The 26,321-nt window shown below is 38.3% G+C and overlaps 1 protein-coding gene across 2 annotated transcripts in view; it reads left to right on the forward strand.

Moving 5' to 3' along the window:
* LOC117820611 (TSC22 domain family protein 1-like) overlaps positions 1-25,108 on the forward strand; it is a 41,339-nt gene extending 16,231 nt beyond the window's left edge. Inside the window, exons 1-3 of one of the 2 annotated variants that reach the window (XM_034694439.1) lie at positions 22,084-22,453; positions 22,781-22,832; positions 24,496-25,108. In XM_034694439.1, the coding sequence (XP_034550330.1) occupies positions 22,323-22,453; positions 22,781-22,832; positions 24,496-24,765 (453 nt within the window). In that variant the 5' untranslated portion in view covers positions 22,084-22,322 and the 3' untranslated portion in view covers positions 24,766-25,108. Of the gene's footprint in view, positions 1-22,083; positions 22,454-22,780; positions 22,833-24,495 lie in introns of those variants that run through there. The other variant, XM_034694437.1, reaches the window with a different exon arrangement.
* Positions 25,109-26,321: the final 1,213 nt, after the last annotated feature.

Genomic DNA, 26,321 nt, shown 5'->3' on the forward strand with positions numbered 1-26,321 from the left:
CCTCAACACACACACACACACACACACACACACACACACACACACACACACACACACACACACACACACACACACACACACACACACACACACACACACACACACCCATAGTGTAGTGAAAGTCCTGTTGTTTATATTCCAGTGCTTGTGTACCTGGAAAACAGGATAGAGGCAATTAGATGTTTTGAACAGCTGTTCTTAAATGTTTATTCACTGGCCTTTCTGCAAGGGATTTTAAGTGCATCAGTCAGCATACTCTCTACACAAATTAACATTTGAAATTATTGCATGATGGACATGTTTTAAATCTCAATTAAGGAATGAAGGTTGAAACAGCAATTAGTAAAAAGTGAGATGTAACAACTAAGTTGCTTTGTATTTCTGAGGTCGTACAGACTTATTATTGGGGCATTTGAATTTTGGACATTCATGCTTATAATAGGGGTTGCAAATAATCTCAGTTCAACCTTCTCTGTAGTCTTTTTGGTCTTTTCGTTCTCTCAAGAATATTTATTCCTCTATATTAAGTCCAGCGTTTTGTCGGCAGAGCAGCCTTTCTACTGTTCCTTTAGTGACTTCTGTTGCATTTACACTTTTTAGATGTTTCAAATAGGTAGTATTCAACACAGCTCCACTGCTATTCCCTTGTGGAAAGACTGTATTGCATATAGGGTTGCAAAGGGGTGGAAACTTTCTGGTAAATTTCCATGGGAGGTTAAGCTGGGGAATTTTGGAAATATTTCAAACTGGAAAATTTCCATGGGAATTATGGGAATTTATGGGAGTTAACTGGGAATTGAGGGTAATTTAATGGAAAGGTATCATATCCAAGCATAAATATTTGTTTTGTTATAAGCAGACATCCATCCAAAATAATCCAATTAAAACAGATTTATTTGTAAGTAGAACTTTATCAAGTATTAAATATTTTATTGACCAATCAACTCTTTCATTGAAGAGCAAAAACATGAATTTTGAGTTAAGTATTACTCATCCCCCCGACCCAACTCATTCAAAAATGAACAAAAATGCAATCCCAACATAGTCCCATTCAAAATGTTAAATGAAAAGAGCCCCTCTACCTCCGACAAAGTCCCATTCAACATGCAAATAAAAAAGCATCTTCCCTCAAGCTTCTCAAGCCTCTGCAGGATTCTAGAAATCATCTGTTATTGAGGAATTGCATAGATATTCAACTGTACTTGCATGAAATCTGGTTGTTTTAGTCAGGATTATGCTAAAATATATTTTTCCCAACTATATTTAAGTTCCCTGTTAAGTGCCAACCTTCAATTTAGTAAATTCATGGTTAATTCCCGTTTATTCCCATGGAAAGTTTCCAACTTTGAAAATTCACGGAATTTTGCAACCCTAATTACATATATTGCAGATGGCTGTTGGATTGCTTTCAATTTCTAATTTAAAACATCTCCACACTGCTTACATGTTGGCCTTGTGGTTGCTAATGCTAACTGACCAAGTGTCATGTGTTTGATATATGTTTTTTCCTTTTTGCACCACATGTCCCTGGACAGTTACTGTAGGCTGCTGTAAAGCAGTTGATGTTGCTGTAATTTGGCCGGTTGTGCACATGCATGTTCATTCAGTAAAGTTTGAGCAGTGGCTGGAGTTCCACATTGAAGTGAGGACTATTCATTACTTATTAATAAGTATATACAGTAAGCCACACTCAAAACACTCTTGAATTCTGCCACAAATTGTGCTCAGCTGATGTAAATGATCAAGGTGAGATGATCGGCTCAAATTGCCAGTCCTCGATCAATTAAGAAATGCTCACAGTGACAGGTCGGATTGTTGAGAGCGGGACTGGGACATCCATACAATTAATAGCTAGCTACAATTAATTGTAATGGAGGTGTGACAAATCAAAATCAAGTATTTAACACAGCAGCACAGTATAACACAATAATGATGCTTTTTGTATAATGCATGTTTGGTGTCTGAAATCATGATCCCTGCCACTGTCATCCCCCTAAACATGCAGGCAATTTGCTGAATCATGGCCGGCATTCCTGTGGCCAGAACACTGTCCAGTCAGCTCCAGGAATCACACACACACACACACACACACACACACACACACACACACACACACACACACACACACACACACACACACACACACACACACACACACACACACACACACACACACACACACACACACACACACACACAGAGGGAATGCATTGGATGACTTTGCTTAAGCTGATAGCATTTCCATTTCTTTCCTTATCATTTCTTTTTTTGTACAGTTTGTGGATTTAACACAACAAGATAAAAGAAAACTGCTCGACAACCAACAAACTATTATTCTTATTGTAAATATTAATCAACTGTTATTATTTTAGAGAGGAACAAAGCGACATATATACTAAAGGCATGAGAAAAATGCACCAAAAAGGCACCAAATAAAGCCAGATTTGGTAACTGCAAAGTGCATCGAAGCTCAGAGTGGCAGATACCGACAGACAAAATTGTATCATAATAGAGTTCAAATTACAGCACTTCTTGTCATATTGAAAAATGTACCTTTTTGGAGAGTGACACAAGCTGACAAGATCTATATCATGGATATAAAGCCCGAGTTTAACAAGTGTTAGCCTAGCTTCACAAAAGAGTATACACTGGGGGGGTGGGCATGTTCAAAATCTCTCGGGTGATGCTCATGAAGTGTCATACCGATCAGATAACTGTGTGTTATTTGCTTTGCTGAGGTCAATAATGTCCGACAGTTCCAGCCCTTCTACTCTGCCTGTGATGACGTGAGTGCTCCATCCAGCGAGTGTCTTTTCCCATAGGGTCCGATATTCATTCTTGCTTTGTGTGAGCTAATCCTCTTCTCTATGCTGTGGTTGAATGAGGAAGGCTGCTGGAGGGAGGGGGGAAGTTTTGTTTTTTCTCCTTTTTCCCCTCAATAGTTCAGCCGAATGCTTTTCTTCTTATTAGCATGAATATAGCAGGAACACTTTGCCCTTCATCATGTGCGTATCTGGTACTTAAACATCCTTATGTTGCACTTACATTTTATAACATGTTAAATTTATTCGGGAATTTCACCCAAAGACACTAAAAATAAGTTATTATAGTTGTTACACTAAAAAGAAATACATTTTTGTTAGACATAGTAAGTCTGTGTTTAAATGTAGTTGTATGTAGATTGCACCAATGATACAGTGTCTGATACTGTTTTGAAATAGAACTATAGTCTGCTTATACATAATTGTCTACTCTGTAAATCAATCAATCAATCAGATTTTATTTATAAAGCGCTTTTCATACAATGGCATTGTAACACAAAGTGCTGTACATAAAAACAACTTAAAATAGAATAAATTAAGAAAAAAAGACGCTCTCATGATATCTTAAGGAGAGACACTGGAGGTAAAATAAGATGTTAAAACTGAACACATGAAATTAAAAACACCAAAATAAAATAAATGTATAAGATAATAAAACACTAAAATATTAAACCATTCAAAGAAAATAAGATGCTTTACTTAAAATAAATAAATACATAAATAAATAAGTAAATAAGTAAGTAAATAAATAAATAAATAAAGTAGAATAAAAGTGACTAAAATTTGAAGTAGATAATAAATAGATAAATCAATAGATAAATATATAAATAAATAAAACTGTTCAGAATAAAACTCAGTTAAAAGCAAGACTAAAAAGGCAGGTCTTGAGTTTGCTTTTAAAAGTAGTCCTGTACTGCCTCCTGTTGGCTGGGAACAGCACACATAAACCAGGCTTCACATTCTGAAGGTGTGTGGGTCACATGATGGCTTTGAGGCTGTTCTACAAAGGCATAAAAGAGCCTTTTGAATGTTACAATAACTTTACTACCACTACTGTGAATGCTTCTTTCAGGCATACAGAATTAGTTCAATGAAGACACAACACCAGTGCAGGGTTAGCAAGCTTTTCTTTGAAGAATGTCCTTGATAAATACCTCAAATTCTTTCTTATTTGCAAGATGTATAGTTCCTTTTTAAATCCGCTTGGAGTTGGAGCAATTCATTAGCTTGGAATAAGCCATTTTTAGATTATGTCAGTTTCTGTGTAAGTATATTGTGATAGGATGTGTTTCGTACAACGTTTTTTGATCTATTTATTTAACTAAGCTATTTTAACAACTTATAATCTTTAAATCCTCCCTATTTTTCCCTGCAATTAAACTTCAATGCTGTTTATCCATTCATGTGCTTCACCATCCGAGACTTGAGAATCAGTCATGTAAGAGTTCTTGAGGTTACAAAGCAGTGAGTTCAAGTCATAAAGACAGTGATGGGCTAACTGTAAGAATAAATCGATTCGGGCAATTTGTTTCATTGTAGCATTTTACAGAACAAATCTGACTCTAGTTGATTCGAGGTCCATGATGTTTTGGTTTCAAACAAAACATCTGCAGGAAATGTTCTAGATTTTGAATTCCATGTAGTGGTATAGTTAGAGTTTTGTGGTCATGTGGTTGTTTGTGAAGAAATATGAACACACAAAAAACAAAGTATCTTGTGTGTTTGCTGGCGGTCAGTTCTTGTACATGCTACTAAATTTAAACACTATGGTGCCACCTCTTCTGAAATTATATATTTGCTACTATGAAATGATTACACCACTTCTTAATGTTCTACACTTGGCATGGATGGAGACAGTTTGACATTTTAGCTAAGTCTCTAGAGAAATCTTTTGTATCTATGAGCTGTAGTATTTTTTCAAATAATAGTTTTGGCCTTTGTCTTTTTTGGACTGGACAGCTGAAGAGAGACAGAAAATGTGAGTGAGTGGGCAGACTAGAAATAAAGGGCCATGGCTGAGAGTGACCAATGTGTCAAGGACATTGGTTTAATTTGTAAAGCAGGGGCTGCATGTACAAAGACAAACAAAGCTTTCATTTTTAAATTAATTCCTTTGACTTTGCATGGATTAACTGTTATACCTTTGCTTTAATAACTGCCATGTTTACATCTTTATTGCCTGGTTGCTTTATAGTATTTGAGATGCAGTGACTCCCATTGAGGTTTTTCATTTGCAATTTAACATAAGTTAGGTCAGGACAGTACATCAACATGAAGTCGACCCTATAGGTGCATTTCGACCAAGAGTTCCGGGGTCTTTTAGCCCCCAGAACTACTTTCCCTGGAACTAAAAGGTTCCTCTGCCCCTATTGTTGTCTGCGTTTCAACCACGGGCTGAAGTCCCAGGGAGATTGTGCAAATCAGGCCAGTGACATATGGAGAAAAAGTTATATTAAATAATATTTTGAAATCTTAATAAAAAACTAAACTAGTATGCATTCCCAGGAACTCCCTCTGTGTAAACTCCACAAACACCATCAAGTTCAGCCGAAAGTCCCAGGACCTTTGAAAAGTACTACCCCTCAAGCAGGGGCTTTTCAGGGGGGAGATTATCTACCCCTGAACTAGATTTAGACCCTGGTTCCTCCGGTCGAAATGCATGTAGTTCAGGGGTAAAGTCCCTAGCTCCGGGGTAATTTTCTGTGGTCGAAAAACGCCTTTTATCTATTTTTGCAGGAAATGTTGGGAGAAAATTTTAGGATTTCATGAGCATGTGTGTACAGATGTAGTAAATCAGTGCACGTGTTTGATTTCAAATTCCTTTATAGCTTGTTGATGATCTTAATGACTATATTTGCCATGTCCAGATTAGTTTTTAAGAGTGGCCTGATGAGAGGATTTGAGTTTTTTGGGGTTTGTGAGAGCTGAACATCTAACTGGTTAGAGTAATGGCAAATTCTACTCAATTTATGTAACTTTCACTAAGGCACTGAGGAAAACTAATCAAACTCCCTTGGAGTGAGTTGTCTCAGATATGAGAAAAAAGAGCCTACAGAGTTTGGATTTAGATTTAGATATACTTTATGAATCCCCCATTGAGGGATTTTTTTTTTGTCCCAGCAGCTTACAACACGGGACAGGAGAATACTACAATGTACTTACATAGTTAAAAATACAATGATAATAATAATTATAATAATAACAATAATAATATAATAGAAAATAAGAATAAGATAAGGTAAAATATAGCAAATATAAGAGATATTCTATTTATACTTCTACACTTCTATCTCATTAATCGATAGTAAGGTATGTTATTGCGCAATAAAATTGCACCAGGTTCTTATGAGCATACACAGTATGAAAAACGCACTCACAGTGATTTAAATATGGGATTTTTACAGTCAGTTTGTGGATGTAAATCATAAATGATGACTCGGGAAGACAGAAAAAAAAGTGACTGAAAGACAGGCCAAGGACATTGAGAAAGACAAATGCAGAGACCGACTCCACTATTTTTCTTTGAGACCTGAGTTTTGTCACATGTCAGACATTTCTGATAAGTTAGGTAAACTAAAATCATAGTTTGTGAATAATCGGCACGGGACTTCTGTTAAAGTCTTTTGCAGAGGTTGAATTAGTAGGAGCATCAGTGGCTCATGTGTTTACCACAGGATGGCAGTGTTTACCAGCTTTGATCTCTGAAGTCTCACTGCATTTTCTACTACTTCTAGTAAAAGCATGTCTCTCTCTTTCAGCAGAGCTACCATAATACAGCAACATCAATGTTTAAAAAAACCCCTCAAACATCTTAATAGCAGTCATAATATTTAAATAACTCCTCATCTGTGTGGTAATTGAAGAGTTAATGGGAAGTTATGGACATGTACTAATGTTCAGCAGTTTAGAATCCCTGACATTTTGATGCTATTATTTATCTTTCCTGTGATGATGGCTTTTTTTTTTTAACATATTTGAAACAGACTAATATAGACATCACATGTTTTATTTACTACTAATACAGTTTGGGCCCTAGTAAGGAGTAATTAAATGATTTTCAAATGTCATTGAACTTTGGCTGTTTGCCTGTGAACACTGAACCAGTGACAGGCAGAGTTATTTTTACAAACAAGCTTGTGTGTACTCAAGGCCTCCTCAAACTGCAGTGTGGAGCCATCCATCTGTGATCTGGTCACCCTAGGCTTACTGTATATTGGTGTCAGCTGTAAGCAGGGCCTCAGGTTTACTAATAAGAGTATATAATAAAACTTTCCATCAGTTAGTTAAAAATGTAGCCTCATAAGAGAAGTGCAAGTGCTTAAGATCACATCCTACCTTAGAGTTAATAGAGTTAATAACTTAAAGTTATTGTTGTTTATTTAAAGGCTGCTGAGGGTGACAGGGCTCTCAAATCCCTCACTCTTTTTACTTGAGGAAAGCTAAATAATTAAGTATGTATTTAAAGTGGATGTCAGGGGACAGTGTGTCAGTGTGTTTTTTAAGCCTGAAGATGGCAGTGTTGATTGTTGTTACAGTAATAACACGTGTTGACAGACAAGTTGTATCAGACTTTTGTTGTTCTAGCCATATGTTTGGAAGCCCTCACTTTGCTGTGTAGCTATTATGTCATATGTTATAGGCTTTGTTTGTGGTAACCATTCAGATACCATTTCTCCTTGTTCATTTGCAAGAATGAGTATAAGCTGGCAAGTGTGCAAGCTGTATCAAATGTAGTATTCCCCTTCATTAGTGAGGGTTCTCAAATATAGCATAAGACCTTATCAAGGCATCTTTAACATCATCATTAGACAATTAATTAGGGAATGCACGAAATTGGATATTTTTGCCAATATCCGATATGCCGATATTTTACAACTCATTTCGACGATTACCGATATTTTTTTCCACACACCTAATTGCAGAGATCATCAATTCTCTTCTTTATTGGAATTAGCGTACAGTATTATGATGATACTCTTATCACATTTGTTATGTTATATTCATTTCTTATGCAAAATAAGAAAAATACTTAATACTTAAAACTGCATATTTATTTATGACAATTGCTTTCAAACAAAATTAATACAAACAGATACATCCTACTTAAAACTTGGATGATGCTCTCCCTGAGACAATCACAACAAAACCCATAACCAGGGAAAATTTGGCCAATTTCACATTTGACATAGTAAGTAAACCTAACCTCTGTTCACAGGGAAGATGTGAAAAGTTCAACTGTACAGCAATTAAACCCAAATTAAATAAAATGTTTACTGTTTGACAGTAAATGTGCCTAAATTAGTCAGCTACATGTACCTTACAGAAATGTACCTTGCTTAAATTCAAATTTAACTTAAAACGTGAGACCAACATGTGTGCAGCAGCCCATTATTTTATCGGTAATTATATCGGCTGATATCGGCATGTTGGATGATATTCGATAATTCATTTTAAAGCCAGTATCGGCCGATAATGTGCCGATAATATTGTGCATCCCTACAATTACTCTTAGGAACTCATAAAATTCCTGTATGCTGAATAAAAAAATGTTATGGCCATTTCCATGAAGGGCCCTGATTAAGACCCAACTCTTGGAGCCAGCCAACAATTTGTTTGTTTTTAGCTAAGCTGTGCTCATGATAGCTCCAGTGTCCTCAGAGATTTAAGCCCTGACGCCTGAATCATCACTGGATAATCCACTCTCTATACTGTCCTCTTTTTCTCACCTGTAATCTTGTATTAGCGTATACACACACCCACACACTTGCACACAACAACACAACAACACAACCACACGCACACAAATGAGACTGCAGGGAAATGGGTCAGAGCTTACAGCTTTTTGGCTCTAAAGTTTTGGATTTGTTAGACCTTTCCTGGTTGTTTATCTTAACGTTAAAACAACCTCAACTTGATCCAAATTGTTTTAGCTTTTCTAAGTGGCCTTTGACCTTTTTCAGTGATAAGATGGTGAACTTTATGCATAAAGTATTGCTCAAATAAGACACATTTTGACATCTTTATGGATTTGTCGCACTTTCTGCCCTAAAAGAAAGTCAATTAGCCTGCAGTTGTCAAAGACAGATGAGAAAGTAGATTTGCGTCAAGGTTACTGAAGACATTATTCATATAGAGAAAAGTTTGTAAATCAAAATAGATAAAGTTAGAGATAAAAGTTCAGTAGGACTCCACATCCCCTCCTCTGTTTTGTTTTATACACTTGGCAAAAGAGAGCAAAACAGATATTAAAGGGCCATAGACAGTCAAACTAATACTGTACATAGAGCCTTTTTACAACACTATAACTGAATGTCCTTACCAGTTTGAGTAGCATCTTAAATTACACCACATGATCTGTAGTGTTATCCTTTTTAATACTTAACATCTTTTCTAAATTGATAAAACTCCAAATTTAGGTTGTTAGAAACGTTACAGAAAATGTACTATTTTCTTAAAACAACATGTCTGTAAAGGTTCTCAGTCATCCAGGTCATGGCAATCCAAAGCTTGATCATCCATTATGGTGTCCACACTTCTCTGATAACTTAAATTTCCCAGCAATTGTGAAAAAGAAACAATAATAGCGGATACACAAAGACCTCTTATGGACAGACCTGACAATTTGCTCGGGATAAACTCTGCCAGTGTACATGGAACTATGAACACGAATTTGGGGTGGTCACCTGCCACTGCTGTAAAAAAAAACCCCTGTCAATAACCAGACAGAAATTAAATAGTTAAATTACAAAACAATATTACCAGTGAGATCAAATAAAATCTGCTCTTTTGGGGGTAACAAATATAATCCAGTTGTTCCAAATTTGGTAAAATTTGTCCATTTGGATTCTTAATTGATAGGTCACTTTTTCCATCCTAAATATCTTAAGAGTTATTCCAATCCAATCATCCAGGGAAGGCTGAATCGGGCTTAACCATCTCCTTGTAATTGTTTTCTTACTTGCCACCAAGAGTTATTGTAGCAGCTTAATCTCGCTTCTATGTTGAATGCTCCTTTTCAATACACACTTTTCAACACCTAATGCTAATGTGACTGAGTGCACCTGCAGCTTGTGAGTGTGTCAGAGGGATGCAGACTCGGGCATAAAAGGGAAATGACTCGTTTCTTTTGTGGGTCTGTGTGAAACCTCTGTCATTGTATTATCTCCTCAAAGATACCAGAACGAAGAAGGTGTGTGATGAAAGGTGTGTATGTTTATGAGTATATCCCCTCAGATCTTGTGGGAACATATTAGATTCATGCGCAAGCTTGTGACTTTCATGCGAGAGGATGTTGAAGAGCTGCGCACGCCATGCACACATCTTATGCTCTGTTTTGAGCTTGTGCAGAAACGGTTGGAGCATGTGATGAGTTTCCTTGTATTCAGTGGCTCTCACCAAACATTGACCTGCTTGCTTGCGAGTAGCTTTACGCTGTGGTATCCCTGGATATGATTGGCTCCAGTGATACAGTCCTTCACTGTTGTAATTGGACTGATGGATGAAAGTTGTCAAATGACACTTCCAGATCACAAAGGCGACCACAACTCCATTTGGAGGGAACATGTAGCACAATGACTAAACACTGCAGTGTGGCATTCGTTCTTCAAACAATAATACTTACAATATAATATTGTTTCTCAAAAAGCAAAGGAAGGGAAAAAGAAAAACGTCAGGCCTCAAATTAACATGGTTCCCCACAGGCTGCCTTTCACAGCCATCACTGTGTTTAATAGCAGGAGCTGCAGACTGCCTCTCTTACTGGATGTCTTTAACAAATTAAATATATACATTAGTGACATTAATTCAATGGCCATTTTCTAGTCACATCTCATACATTTCTATATAAAGGCGTACTACACTTTCGGAAAAATACATGTCTGCTTGCTCACGAGGAGCTGTATTCAGTCTAAGCAAGCTGAAACATAACAGTTTATCATCCTGGTCTCAGGGATCTCATATCTCATTATTTCTAGGGATGCACAATATTGGATTTTTGGCCGATATGCCGACATTTTACAACTCATTTGTCGATTACCGATACCAATATTTTTTCCCGCACACCTAATTGGTGATACTCTTATCACATTTGTTATGTTATATTCATTTCTTATGCAAAATAAGAAAAACACTTGATATTTAAAACTGCATATTTATTTATGACAATTGCTTTCAAACGGAATTAATACAAAAGATACATCCTACTTAAAACTTGGATGATGCTCTCCCTGAGACAATCATAACAATACACACAACCAGGGCAAATTTGGCCAATTTCACATTTGACATAGTAAGTAAACCTAACCTCTGTTCACAGGGAACATGTGAAAAGTTCAACTGTACAGCAATTAAACCCAAATTAAATAAACTGTTTACACTTTGACAGTGAATGTGCCTAAATTAGTCAGCTACATGTACCTTACAGACGGCTGCTTAAATTCAAATTTAACTTAAAACATGGGACCAATGTTTGATGGTGAGCTCATGACAGGAAATGGAAATTGTCCACACTACAACTCTACTTTCAACTTGAGGAATCGCCACTAATAATAATAATAATAATAATAATAATAATAATAATAATAGCCTAATAAGTAACAAACCAATGCATGAACATCTTAGAGTCCAACATTAGTGGATGTTTGCAACCCTTCATTTCTCCTCAGACTTCAGAATGTGCTCTTCATCTGTACTGCTGCCGTTAGCATTATTTCTCTCCTCTGTTGTCTGCACTCAGATCCCTGTGTGTTCTTAGACTGCTAATCCTTCTAATGCCAGGTTTCACTCCACATTACTCAAACCTGCTGCTCACATACACAAATCAAACACACTTATGTAACTTGGATCTTCTATGTGTGTGTGTGTGTTGAAGGGAGTAGAAGAGTTTGGACCTGTTCTTAAGAAGTAAAAAAAAACACGTCATCTGCTTTGTATTTACGTCTGCTAACAAACAATGGGAATGTTAGTTGTAACGGCTAACTGCTGATAACGTTTATTAGCGGAGGCAAAGTACTCTAACACATGACCTGGTTGATTTTGATTGCCTTTGTTCATTTTCTTGGTTTTTCAATAACTACATAGCCTGTCAGCTTAAAGTGATTCTAACAGTTTCTCTGTGTGTTGATTTGCAGAGTTTTCATTTTTGCTTTGTCAGATACTGCATTAGATCATCCAGGGTCTGTAATGAAGAGGATATGTTTCCGGACCACGTCCTCTTGAGGTTGCTGTTTGAATTGTTTGTACTGGAGAGATTTCTGTATTTAATACAAAATTTGCAATATTGATAATTGATCATTTAATGCATTTAGTTGAAAGATCAGTCAAAGTTTCAGATTTAGGATAAAATGATCTCTTCTACAAAAAAATTCACATCAGTTATTAGATTTGGGGAACAGCGTTCTCTGCCCTTCCTTTTCTATGTCTTTGTAGGACAGAGTGAATGCTGAGGCAGTGGATCCAGTCCATTCTAGCTCCTGTGTCTCTGCCCGACTCTCTCCCTCCCTCCTTCTCTCACTCCACCCACACCCACCATTACTGTGTGTGTGGGGGGGGTCAGGGTTTAGTTTGGAGCGAGCACTAAGGACTTGCTGCTGTCAGCCCTATTTCTCCAAAAGCACCTCTCTCTCTTACGTATGAAGGCCAAAATGGCCACTCATCATTCGTCCCTGCCTCCCTGCCTGACTCACTCAGTAGCTCTCTGTCATTCTCCATAGTCAGGGTGTGACTATGGAAAACCACAGCTAGGGCTTACTGGTAAAGTCTGTGTGTGCTTTCCACTATCAAGCTTCAGCTCAGCCAAAAGTCTTTACAATTCAAAAATTCAATAGGCCTCTTTTTCTGTCACTGGGACATGCCAGATTGCATTTCTCTCTGAACACAGCAGATGACAGGGCAAAAGATTTGCTGTAATGTACTCTAGCTTTTTAAGGTAGACAACTTGCAACATAGAACGGGCTCATCTCATGGTTGGGTGTGTCCATTTCTTTGTGTATTAAGGGCACAACTAAGTGTATTGTGTATTAATGTTGTACCTTCACTGTGCAGACTCCATTTTCTTTAAGCACAGGTTTAAAGCTGCTGTTGGTAGTCGGGATATAAACATCAGTTCGGAGAGAGATTTCGAATGTCAACACTACCCCTCCCCTCTCTGCTCCCGTAACCCCGCCCACAAAACATCGTTGTGCGTGTTCTATGAGGAAGTAGTGGCTTCCCAGCTAATCAGGGCGACGCAGTGGGGCCGGCACTCGACCAATCAGGATGGAGGATTGGAGATTAGCTATGATTGGTCCGTCATAACGGGAACGAGGGGAATAATAACATTGCTTTGTACAAAGGCATTGGAAAACACAGAGATTTTGCAATAGTCTCAAATTACTCCACTTACCAATGAGTACCGATGGGCATTGTGACCTTTTCTCCAAACCCAGCAGAAAAAAAGTAACGTTTTTGACACCATTCCTACCAACAGCAGCTTTAAGTCTGCAAGGAATCCAAAGGGTGTGACCTAAGTTGGTCCCATTTCTTACCTTGGACTTAGCTACGACCGATGCTTTGATTAGAACTTACATCAAGTGCACCTAGACCGGTCTTATCTACACCTGGTTTTATCATGTGAACATTTGCTAAGCAGGGAGTGATGCCAAGTTACACACCCCTATCCACTCTCCTCTCAAATCAAAATATCTTAACACAACCAAAAGAAGAAAATAATACAGATCGTGAAGTATGTAGCCTAACCTCATAGTTGTATGAAGACTTTAAAAACGTCCTCAAAACAAAACTTGACACCAAAACAAACAAACAGAAGCTTTCGACAAGGAAATTGGGAAGGTCTGTAATCAAAACAGTTCTTATAAATCAACATAATTATTGACTTGGAGAGTATTTCCTCACTTTTACAGGACTGAACGTCATTAAGGTGCAAAATTAAACCTTAAAATCAGCTCACTGTCAGAGTACTGCCGGATCACAGATTACTCTCTTTTATCTTATCCTAGTTTCATCGATCACCCTGTAAAAAGTCACACTGCCAACACTGTTTTCTCTGTGGCTGTTATTTTACTGTTATATTACATTGACTAGTCTGACTTTACAGACTTACACCTGCTCCTCCCTCGGTGTAAAAGTTACACCCAGATGTAACTCAGACAGGGCTTAAGCCCAACTGGTGCACAGGGCTTAACTTTAGGTTGGTCGTAACTTTCAGCCCTAAGTCTGACATGCAATGTCAGACTTACACCCAGGTGTCCGCCCAGCTGGTGCACCCTGCCCCTGGACTCCTCTACTATGGAGCACTGCTGTTGTGACATGCGCAGAATGTGGTTTAGCATTGTCTTGCTGAAACATGTGAGGTCTAACCTTGCATATGGTCTGACTGGCAGCAAATGTTGCTCAAAAACCTGTATATTGTTCCTTTGCATTGCGTAGTTTTAACATGCATTTGTGGATGCAGTGATGAACTGTGTTCAGAGGCAGTGGTTTTTGGAAGCAATTTTGAGCCCATGCAGTGATTTCCCTCCAGGGCCATATCTGTTTTCATTGTTTTTGTCCTTCTTATTGGATTTGGATTTATTTAAGCTTTTAATTAAATATAATGCATGCACTGTAGATGATGAGATCCCACAATTCTATGCTATTTTATGCTGAGGAACATGAGTCTGAAGTGGTTGAACTTGAGAGACTCTGCCTCGCTGGAGTGCCCTTTTTTTTGTTTTAGATCCAGTCATACTACTAACCTGTGGCAAATTAATGTCATTCAATAATTGCATAACACAACTTTCTGGGTGTTTTGTTGTCCCTGTCCCAACTGTTTTGGAACATGTTGCTGGCACCAAATTTTAAATGAGCATATATTTTTCATAAAACAATACAAATTTTGCAACATTTAATATGTGTATTTCCACTATTTTCAATTAAATAGTCTTGCAAATTGAGGTAGTGTGAGGTAAAGAGGCAGGCTTTGAGCCTTCTAGCCAACAGCTACAGTGTTCCCGCCTATCAAGTCAGCTGTGCCTCTCATTGGAAGACTTGTAATCTCAATATCTTTGAAGTTCCTGCGTTAGAAAAAAATTCACCCTCCCCTACAGTGTGTGCCGATCGAGAAATGAGCTATCCAAACTACACCCTTCTTTGGTACCAGGCTGTAAACATGTTTATTTTTGCTGTAAAGATCGTCTTTTTTGAATTGGTGTGTATGTGGTTTCCGGTGCTTCTGCAGCCAGCCTCAAGCGGATCCTCGATGAACTGCAGTTTTTAGCACTTCCGCATTGGACTCATATTTTTAGACCGGAGGTTGCCGCTTGATCGAACTAGTTCAATATTTCAAGTTTTCATCATTCAATCATTTTTAGAATACATTTGGACAGCACTTTCTCCGTGCATTACTGGAGTTCAGAATGTCAATCCCTGTGCAGTGAGGCGACCTGTCAGCAGTCCACATATTTGGCCTAATAGACCTGAAGACGTTTAGGAAACAGATGACAACCATGCCTCTGTTCTCAGTCTGTCTGCAACAAACATACATGTAATGTAATCATCTTCATGAGATGCTAAAAGAACTTTACAAACATGAGCATTTGCCCACTTGTGAATGAGCAGATATCGTGGTCTTGTGGTTGTGATGAGGACGGAGCAGAGACACACACCGTGGATGGGAAGCAGCATGACTTCAGCTGCAAACAAAGAACTTCTGACACCTGAATGCACATTTACTTGAGGTGTGCATGTAAAGTTCTTATGATACATTATTGCTGTGAAAGAGTCAAAAAATAACATCTTGTTTTTCTAGTTTTCTGGGTTTTTTTTATTAATCATGCTGGTTCTTTCCAGTATGTTGAAAGACCACCGCAGCTCTTTTTTTTTTTCCCTTGCAGCAATTATTGATGGAAAATATGAGTACATATGTTTCTTCTCACTACGTTGGACACTTTCTGATACTGTTTACACAAAAATAATGCAGATTGTTACATTTTAAAGCATGTGGTATGGAACAGTATCGACACAACACCACGTCATAGCATTAAGATACAGGAGCAAACAAGAAGGTGTACAGTACAAGAATATATATATAAAAGGTATATATACATCAGTGTATATAGTGAGCTCTTCAGAGATTTGAAGCCAACAGAAAGCCACAAGGCTAATGATGTGCATTTGGAAAACTACAAAGAATTTACTCACACTACAATTGGTATTTTTTCTTTATCAGTTGATTTTCTTATCTAAAAAACGAGTGAAGCAGGGAGTCAGACTTTGATTTGAGGATGTAGGACAGTGTTGAGTCCTGAGTGGGCTGCTGTAGGGCTCTTTGACCTAATCAGGAGTCGTGTGATTCACCCCCAGCACATGCAGTCTGTTAGGACAAGTGAAATCCTCCGCATTGTGCTCATCTTTTACCTGTTATTTCTTGGCTGGCTGTCTCTAAGCCTGTGGAGGCGCTTTGAGTTCGTGTTGTGTTTTCTGCCTGCTGAGGCCCTAAGCCATCTTAAGGCAGTCTTTCAATGAGAAATGACAAGATAAGACCCTGAGGCATAAGGTCTCTTGTCTGTCGCATCATGCAGTGGGCTGTCAGACAAACTAAAGGGTGTATTAAAAAAACATTGGGAATTCATTTGGGAAGTATGAGTTTTGTTAATGCAGTTCTGGGGGAAGGACCAAAAAACCTTTACAACATTGACTTAAATCATCTTTAAAACTTTGAAACAAAGGTAAAAGAAATGTAGCGTTACCATCCCTGAGTTTTGGGAAGAGCGCTAACGTCAAATCCTTCTAACATCACATCCAAACCATGGATGTCCAAAGTTATATTTCTGCATTATAGTACATTCCTGCAACCTCATTTACATGGTGATTAGCTTATACTATTCTCAAGACTCTCATCAGAGACTGCAACTGATTAGTTTTCATAATATTTGTGAAGGTATGTAAACATTGAGGCTCATTGTATATCCATGTCTCAGGCTGTAGAGGGTAGGGGCTTAAAGTGTAGGAGCAGGGGGAACACTCGGTCACATGCTGATCTTTACTGAAGGTTTATGTAACTCCAAGTGTCACATGATCACACGTCACCACCCGCCTAGTTACTGTCTGCACTCAGTAATTCACTCCCTAGTCAGCCATTCAAACACAAATAGATGACATAGACAGAGGAGAAATTAGGAGCACACATAAACAGAGTCATCATAACCCAGCATACTGCCTTTTCAGTCCCTGTGCAGCTGCACCCACTAATGCTTCCATAGGGCGTGACCTACATCTGCTCACTAAATTTAAGAAAAAAAAAACAACGGGAATATCAGCTTGGAACGCACTACTCTTGTTACTTTTTTTTTTGGAGTGTATATGATCCTGCTGTCGGACGGCTCCATGAGAGTGCGGGGAGTTCGGGTGCAGGGCCATGACGAGATGGCGATGAAGCTTTTGTTCTGGGAGCTGGAGCAGCATCTCAAAAGGTAAAATAAAGACAGGGAATCCCTGGGGAGTCAGTACAGTGACAGTGTAGTACAGCATGGGCCAATCACTACGGTTGCTGCACACAAAGGGAAGCACAGCTATATTGTCCTTTCCTCTCAACCATTCATAGCTTAAGGGGAGCATCCACAATGAGGGAATATTAACGCAGATGTTGAAACTGGTTGAATGGGTCCTCCTCTCGCTGTAAGTTCAATTTAATGTAACTTTTCTGATATTGTATGATTTCTTGGTGTTAAGTCAACTATCTGCACACATCTGCGCTAATTACTGATATCTCCAGGAGAACATTAATAATAACCAACAGCTTAATCATGCTGTGCTATTTCTTGACCTATTTATTGCCATCATGTTGGTCCATTAGGACTAGTACTTCTCTCTGGAACAGTATGGTAGCACATAAAACCACTCTACATGTTGAAATTGTTCACAATCAAAAATTGAAAACCCATTATGTCTTAGTTGGCATGACATTCTACTTTGCACAGTGTCATTCATCTGATCCTTGTAAAAGTTAGGAGTTAAACTTGATACTGGTCATTTTTACACCATAGATAGTGGAACTGTTACTGCATGGGCTTGTTTTCTTTGCTTAGTATTTTGTGTTGAATGTGTTTAAGAATTACATGTAAATGTGGCACTGATGCTTTTGGAAAAGTGTTTGTCTTCATATGGATGGAAGAACAGTACTAGTTGTTGCTGGAGAAAAAAAGGTGGCAGTGCACCCCAAACAACTTTAAAGTACCTTGAGCATTTGTCTGCATACAGTTTGGGGTTATTTCCCGCTTATATTGTGTTATTAGGTCACTCGGCTGGTGTTGTTTTACAGGAAAGCAGAAATATCCAACATTGGCTGACCCATATAACATATAACATATAACATATAACATATAACATATAACATAGCTTGCTAATATATTGTATCAACTTCACTGGTGGAAACTATAATGATGTGATATTGCAGGAAATTGAAAAAAATGAAAGAGAAAAAAACGACAATCTGGGTTTATGTCACATCTTGAATTCAATCTTACAAACACTGAACAAATATTAAATTGCTGTCCTGTGTTGACTAATGCTGAAACTTTGGATTTGTCGTTCCGCAGCTGATCTTTCTCATCCAAGAGTGTTGATTAGAACATCATTGAGTTTTTTTCCCACAACTTGGGCTGTGTTTATCTTCCAAGTGTGTTTCCTGGTGTGATCATCAAGGCCTGCGTTTGTACTTTGCTATTTGGGTCTGGATAATTGGCTAAACCCCATTCCAGTCAAAGAAGCCACCGGAAGAGATGAGTGCAGCTTAGAGCTTCTTTTTAAGCCGTTGTGCTCCTTGTTAAAGTGTCTGACTGGGATCAGAGATAAACACAAGCAGCTCAAGAGGCCATGTCTAAGCCTTTGTTCATAGCACTGGTGCTTAATATGTCAGGATGTGTGCTGTGATACACAAATAAGCATGTGCCCCCGTTTCAAAGTGACTTGGGGAACAGGTGCATCATGATGAAGGTGGTGGCTGAAAAAGTCAGGACCTTGATGCAACAGCTAGTTCTGAGTACTGATATGATCTGCAATATCTTCTCTGACCTCCATTCTAGCTTTCCTTGTGTTTGCTCTTTGACTTCCCTGACCTTATGCAATATTTTTAAGATTAACTTTGATTTGATTTGATTTGATTTGTTTACTTTATTTCGAACATGTAAAAGTAAAATAGAAAAAAAACATACAAGTAGAAAATAAGAAATAGTTATACAAAAGCAACAAAATCAATCAGTTCCATTAGCAAGCATAGAAACAATTTACTTTACATGTGTGAAAAGGATGAGGAAGAAGTTAAAACTTATCTAATCCTACCGCTTCATTCACTATTATCTGGCATTATACTAGTGCACTCCCACAAGTCAAATCTTCATATTTACACCGACAATCAAAAGTAAACCCCTCATGATTCTCAACACTTGTCTTCCTCCTTGTACCTCATGAAAATCATTTATTTATACCTCATCTTGAACTGGATTATGTTCTGACATTGCTGTAGCTCCATTTTATGTCTGTTCCACAGTTTCACACCACAGATTGAATTACAAAAACTTCTCCTTGTGGTCTGAACACTCACCACCTGTAATCTTCACTTCCCTCTTAAGTTATGTCCCCCTCTCTTTCAAATAACAATCTTTGAATATTTCCTGGAAGGTGATTTTTCCTTGCCTTATACACAATTTGTGCAGTTTTAAAATCTACAAGGTCTTTGAGGAACAATGAATTTGTGTGTTCACAGAAATCAACATTGTGAACTATTCTGATGGCTCTTTTCTGTAGTACTGACAGCCCAAACCTCAGTACAGTAAGTGAGATATGGTAAGATGAGTGAACAGTCGAGAATGTGTAGTGAATTTCAGATAGTGACTCAAAGTTTACTGATTTACTGGATGCATAGATGGACCAACCTTCCCTTACTTAGTAATTGTGTGAGAAAATGATCAAAGCAGGACTTCTGTATTTTGTTAACTTTATAGTCTGTGTTTTAATGAGTGTGTGACCAGTCTCCAGAGTGATATTCGAGCGTTGACATGAGTTTGAGTGTTATGGGTGTGCATGGAATGCGTTGAGTACTGCCTTTACAAAGGCATGTAGGGAGGTAGATTTCTGTGTGTTGATGTCTGATGTGGGAGTTTCACACACACCTGTGTAGATGTGTAAGTCCTTCTTTGTGACTAAGATACTCCCCTCTATAAACCGCCTTACACAATGGTTTTTGGTGCGTGAGAATGCCAAATGGCTCATAAATGATGGAGATCATGGAAGATTAATTAGGTCAATCTTACTCAAACAATAGACTATAATCTCTCAGTATAATGGGACATCAATAGCTTTCTCACCGTAATTGTAAGCTAGCAGTAAAGTTAACTTTACAATAAATTATTCAATCTGGTTAGTGGCAGGCTCCATTGATATCAAAATGATACTCTATTAATGTATGACAGTTTCTGTGGCATTGTTTCATCGTGTCTAAAATGTACTTTTTCCATTTAGCTGAATTCAAACCATGTATAGCTTTAAACATAAAAACAAGTTTCAGATGTCTAATAAGTCAACAAACAGAAAGGTCGCCTAATAGATTTGATTGACACATCCTTTGGGTTTGTTATGTCTTGTTGGTACAATTTAACACTAAGAGATGTTGTTTGTCTACTGTTTTTCTGCGAATGTTAATGACCTTCAGTAGTCCTACTTCAAGCCCCACACTTGACTCCTGGTTAATCTAGTTTGTTTTTAACTTTGGAGGAAATAATGCTGGACTTGTTTCTGCCTTAGAGCATTGCAATTCTGTCTAGGGCCACATGGGGGCAACAGATGCATGGAATTGACGACAATTAATGAATGACTAAAGCACTTCCCAAGCCTCTGATCGCACTTGACTGGATTACATTTGTTTTTTTGTACATTGTATCAATTTTGGTGATTTTTTAAATTTAATTGAAAACACAATGTCCGTGTAATTTAACATTTTTGATAGGCAGTGCTGAATGATGGCTTCTTTTATGGCCCTTTGTCTTTGTCCTTCTCCCTTATTGCTTGCAAAACAGGATGTTTTGTCAAAATAATTATTGTACGAAATTGCTCATCTCAGTATTTTCACATTTAAGATGTCTTGGATGATAAATTCACGATCAGTTTATTAGAGTGTGGCAGCTGCCTGAATCCAATAACATCCTGGGGAACAACATTAACAGAGGTGTCCTCAAAAGGGGTCAAAAGGGGGTAGTCGTCCCTGCTTGGTGTTCTGGAAACGCAGCAGAGGCTCCCTCTTGGATGTAGTGGATAAAACATAATACAGCAAAAGATATCCTTTTGGTCTACCAGTGTGAAAAATATAAACAAAGGCACTTCCAGATGATAAAATGTTAAGTTAAATACTCTGGAAAGTTTTTGTAAATTATGTATTCATTTAGTGGTTTCCCTTTACATGATGAAATGCCCACCACAAATGGCCTCATAAATCTTCAGGATGACAGGAATGAAGTGTTCCTGTTTAAATGAACTCTATACTGTTGGAATCAGGGGTTTCAAGAATATTCAAATTCAGTACTAATCTCCAAATGTTATTTATGTGTAAATGCCCTGGCAACCCCTGCCTATGTGAGAGTCTCAGTTGGGCCACCCCGGTCAAAATGTTCTGGAAATGCCCCTGACTTGACCATCTACAATTTTTATCAGCCACCTTTATTTTTAATAGACTTGAACCACATGACTACATGATCCTAAGGAGATACAGAAAATGAAGAGTACAAAATTATTTTCCAAATGTTGTTGATCACAGTTTTTGTGTGCTGGTGCCCTTTTTACTTATTTCACCCCTCCCTGCCCCTCAAATAGTCCTTCCGAATATACCTGACCAGGTAATGTTTTTAATGAGCGATGAACTATAAGACCAAATAACTAACTGAGAATTCATGTAAGTGTTCCCAAAGGATGAAAAGCAGTTGTCTTTGTGTAGTATTTAAATAACAAACACAAAAACTAGTATTTGGTTCCTTTGGATTGGTTTACGCTTCACCTCCAAACTGGAGCTTATTGATGTGTTTTGTCGTTTTATGTCAACTGCCTTAAATTGTGCCCTTCCCCTCACTGTGAAGCAGTACTATAGCTCTTTTCTTCCTTGCCCCCATCCGGTTTTCCCCGGTTCTCGCCGTCTCCTCTCTGTTCCTGGAATATTTTATGCTAAAGCGTGTCAGCTGAGCGGCAGGTGGGGGCGTTCCTGAATACATCATTCAAATAGCCTCTGTCTCGACCAATCAGGGCCCGGCCTCTCGTTTAGTCACTGGATAAGTTATGCAGGTTTTACCCCGAGCTGCAGACGCTTGTGTAGAGCCGAGATGAGCTGACCTTGGATGTATTTGTGCCGCTGCTGGTTTGGGTGCACGAGATTGAAAGGGTAGAATACTGTAAAAGCGCGTGTGGATGTGCCTCGTGGGGCTGCTCGTGAGGGGGGATCGAGTCAAACAACGGGACTGTGTGGTGTGAGCGGATTGTAAAAACATGGCCAGTATGAATACGCCGTGCTACACCGTGGCTATGGATCTAGGCGTCTGCCAGCTGAGAAATTTCTCCATCTCGTTTTTGTCGTCGTTGCTGAGCGCAGAGAGCCCACAAGTCAAACTCGACAATAGGTAGGATCACTGTCCTTCTTTGTACAGACCCATCTGCATCTGTGTTCAGCTCGCTTCAACCTGCGCAAATAATGTCACTGCTGTGTGATGGAGAGCGACTGATGCTACAGAGTCAGCATTAAGTGCAGACACAATGCCTTCACACTTTATCATAAAGGGGAATAAAGATGGTTGAACAATGAAACCAAGCTGGAGGTCTTACATATAGTCATTTCACAGGCTTGGGTGAAAGACTAGTCCCCTGCAGGCTGCGGCTTGAGATCTCTTTGTATTTCAGCACAGATTGCTTTTCAATGTGTCATTAATTCTTCCCTTCTTCTTTTGCAGTTCGTCGGGAGCCAGCGTTGTGGCCATAGACAATAAGATTGAGCAAGCAATGGTGAGTTTCTCTACTATACATCTTTACTGACAAATGTTTGATGACATCAGTCTACTATAAGCTTGTTATATCCTTAAGATTCAACACCATGTATTTTTTGTTTGTCGGGGAAAAAGAGGGGTTGATGAAGAAAAGTAAACATAGTATTGGATAAATGTACACAATCATTTAGGCTATTGTGTTTATTTACAAGTAGGGCTTTTTTATTTAAAAAAGCAGCTGTATGATGGGGTCAAAATCAGTTCAAACATATGTGAAATAGATGATCCTAACTCAAATCTAGAGTCCAAGATAAAATGACAACAACACCATTAGTTCAGCTTGAGTCAACTTCCAAGCCTTTTACCTGACGTCACGTATCAAACTTATTTTTAATCGGTGCATTTATTTTTAATTAGCTTACCGATAATGTTTTAAAACCTCATTACAAAATTTCGTGAAATATATACATATGTTTAAAAAAAAAAGGCGAGTCTTATTTTCTGTTTCACTCTCTGTTTTTGTAGCTGTTGTCAGCTCTGTTGCTAGGCAAACTGAGAGGCTCTCACGCACGGGTAAAAATATCTCGGCCTCTGATTGGCCAAGACACAAACGTGGTGACGTGGCACCCTGGGAATATACTCACTCACGTTTTCTCATACTTGCCTTTTAATTGTACTTTGACAAGTTCAAGAGCTTGATTCAGCGATTTATTGATTTATTTGTTTATATTATGATGCATTGTCATTGTGTGATGTTTTTAGACATCAGCCAACCAGTCAGTACACATTGATCATGAGACGTTTTTAAAGTATGGAATTTCTTTGCATTGGTTTTCTGCTGATATATTGATTCTAAAGATGTTGATAATTCTCTGTTATCCTCCATATAACACATTAAATTAGATTAGTCCTACATTATTTTACCCTGCTGTATTACCATGTGCAATATTGTAATTTATCCAATAACATATTGTATTATTATATTCATCTACTACATGTGCACTCTGGCTTAGGTTGAATTAACTTATTTAATGTCTTTAAAAGTACTTCTTAACCTTTCTTTGTACAGATAGTATTTTTATTTAGAACTTCTGGATTTGTGTTTAGGTTTATAAATTTATTGTCCTTACGGTCTTGTTGTTAAGCACCAGTGTTCCATTCACCATGTCAAATTCCTTGTGTGTGCGAGCTCACTAGGCAATAAAGCTATCTTGAATATTGAATTATGAAAACTTTAAAACTTTTATTATAATATTGTATCATCTTGATTGGATTAAAGATCAAACTAATTTTTTAGAATTAATAATTAATTAATAATTAATGAAACAAACTGTGTCATATTGCGTTTGATCCAAGTTCAGGAAGTACCAAACAATATTAAAAGCATTAATGTCACTGTCGGGCAGAAACCTTGTATCTCCAAAGCCACTACTTTCCAGAAAGTAACATTTTGAAGAGATTCAACCAATATTTTAGAAAGCCTACTTACAGACATAAAGGAAGGCCAATAGCATTGCTTCATTAAAAGAATTCTAAATTATTAAATAGGGAGATACAAGGTTTCTGCCTGACAGCGACGATAATTCCCAAGTTATATCAAATGCAGGATGAAAAACGTTGGGTTATTTTTTAATGTGGATTTGTTGATGCATTCAATTTACACATCTCTGTCCGTCTCTCAGGACCTGGTGAAGAGTCACCTGATGTACGCTGTGCGTGAGGAGGTGGAGGTCCTTAAAGAGCAGATCAAAGAGCTCATTGAACGTAACTCCCAGCTGGAGCAGGAGAACACCTTGTTGAAGACACTTGCCAGTCCAGAGCAGATGGCCCAGTTCCAGGCCCAGGTTCAGACTGGCTCCCCGCCTGCCCCTTCAACAGCGGCCACACCGGGACCAACAAGCTCGGCCACGCTCGCCCAGCCCACCCTTCACAGCTCTGGACCCTCGGCGTAGCCTGGCCTGCGCTTATAGACTGGCTGACTGTTTTTTTGTTCTGCTATTGCAGCAGAGCTCAACTTGCCTTCTTCAGCAGGATGCTACGCTGTTAAGACAAGAATTTTGCACATATTTATCTCTCAGAAGGTTGCAGCTAGCGGACAAGTGGTGAGGTGGTCCACAGCACTGTGGAGGGTGACAATCTGGCAATGCTGTATGGGTGGTTTGTTTAGGAGGGGGACTGAATTATCGTACATTTGCCAAATAACCCTTGGACATATCAACTAGAATGTCTTACCAAGAAGAAACAAACAGCTCATCAGTGGCGACGATATACTTTAATAAAGATAAAAAAAATCACTGTGCCTGTGTCTGGATTTTAAGTGATGTCGATTTTACTGATGCTGGCGATGATGAGGAGGAGGTAGAGGATTGTATTGGTTGTTACTTTTTTTTTTTTTTTTTTTGCTGAAATAATGTAAATAAAAGTGGTTCTCTCTCAAGGCTAGATCCTAAAGTTACAGGCTGTAAGATTAAGGAGAGAGAGAAAGGCCTTCTAAGAGTGACAAATGAAGAATGTGAGCAATTATTATCATGACAAAGTCCCCATCTGGAATGGGGGAGTCAGGGAAGTGGGCGGGAGGGTATTTTGAACAACACTTGGCAGCATCGTTACTTCAACTGTGGGATGAACAAAACACATGGTTTCTTATGGAGATGATTATGATATTCTATTTCAGTATTTCACTTTCAAGCTCCTCATTTTTGCCCTTGACAAAGCTCATCTTGCTGTTTTCTCAACCCTGCAGTGGCATGTAAAACAAACCTTATTTGACAGGGTTGAGACATTGGGCTACGCTGCATTTTCTCTTTTCCTAAAAGTTTGATGGGCAAAAGATGATGTATATTTCTGTATAGTGTAAGTATCATGTAAAATAGTGAGGAGAAGGAAAAAACAACAGATGCTATCTTGAGTCACAGATTGAAGCAGGAGAGCGATGAACGTGCTGGACTGACCCAGTCTGTGTCATCTATTTTTAATGCTGTATTTTCAAGATTGTGGATGGACAGGAGCTTAGGTTATTTAACTGACAACACACAGCCAACAGTGTTGTCATTACACTGCAACATTAACTCTTACTGTAAAACCAGTTTCACTTTGCTCTTTTTTCTTTCTGAAGTATTGCACCTTTATGGGTTTTTTTTTTTGACAGTGATGTACTTCTGGATGAACAATATCTTAAAACTCAACATATGAAAAAAATACAAATTCCTGAGATGTTTTTTCTTTTCACTCTGTGTATTAGTTGTATGCTCATTTTCTGTGCATGTTTCTGCAACGACCGGATAAGATATTGTAACATACTTACAACAATTGCACTTGACAGCTGCACTTCACAACTTTCAATAAACATGCTTAAAGGAAAATAAACACCTCTCATCTTGTTCTTATTTATCTTTATACCTGTTAGGCAGAGTCGGTCAACTGCTTTGACCGTGCAAGTGTGCACCAAGCTTCTGAAGGCTCACAGCTTTTTACGTGTATGTATAGTGAATCTCTGCTTTTCAAATCA

The sequence above is a fragment of the Notolabrus celidotus genome, chromosome 10 (assembly GCF_009762535.1).
Source record: "Notolabrus celidotus isolate fNotCel1 chromosome 10, fNotCel1.pri, whole genome shotgun sequence".
In the NCBI taxonomy this organism is placed as follows: domain Eukaryota; kingdom Metazoa; phylum Chordata; class Actinopteri; order Labriformes; family Labridae; genus Notolabrus; species Notolabrus celidotus.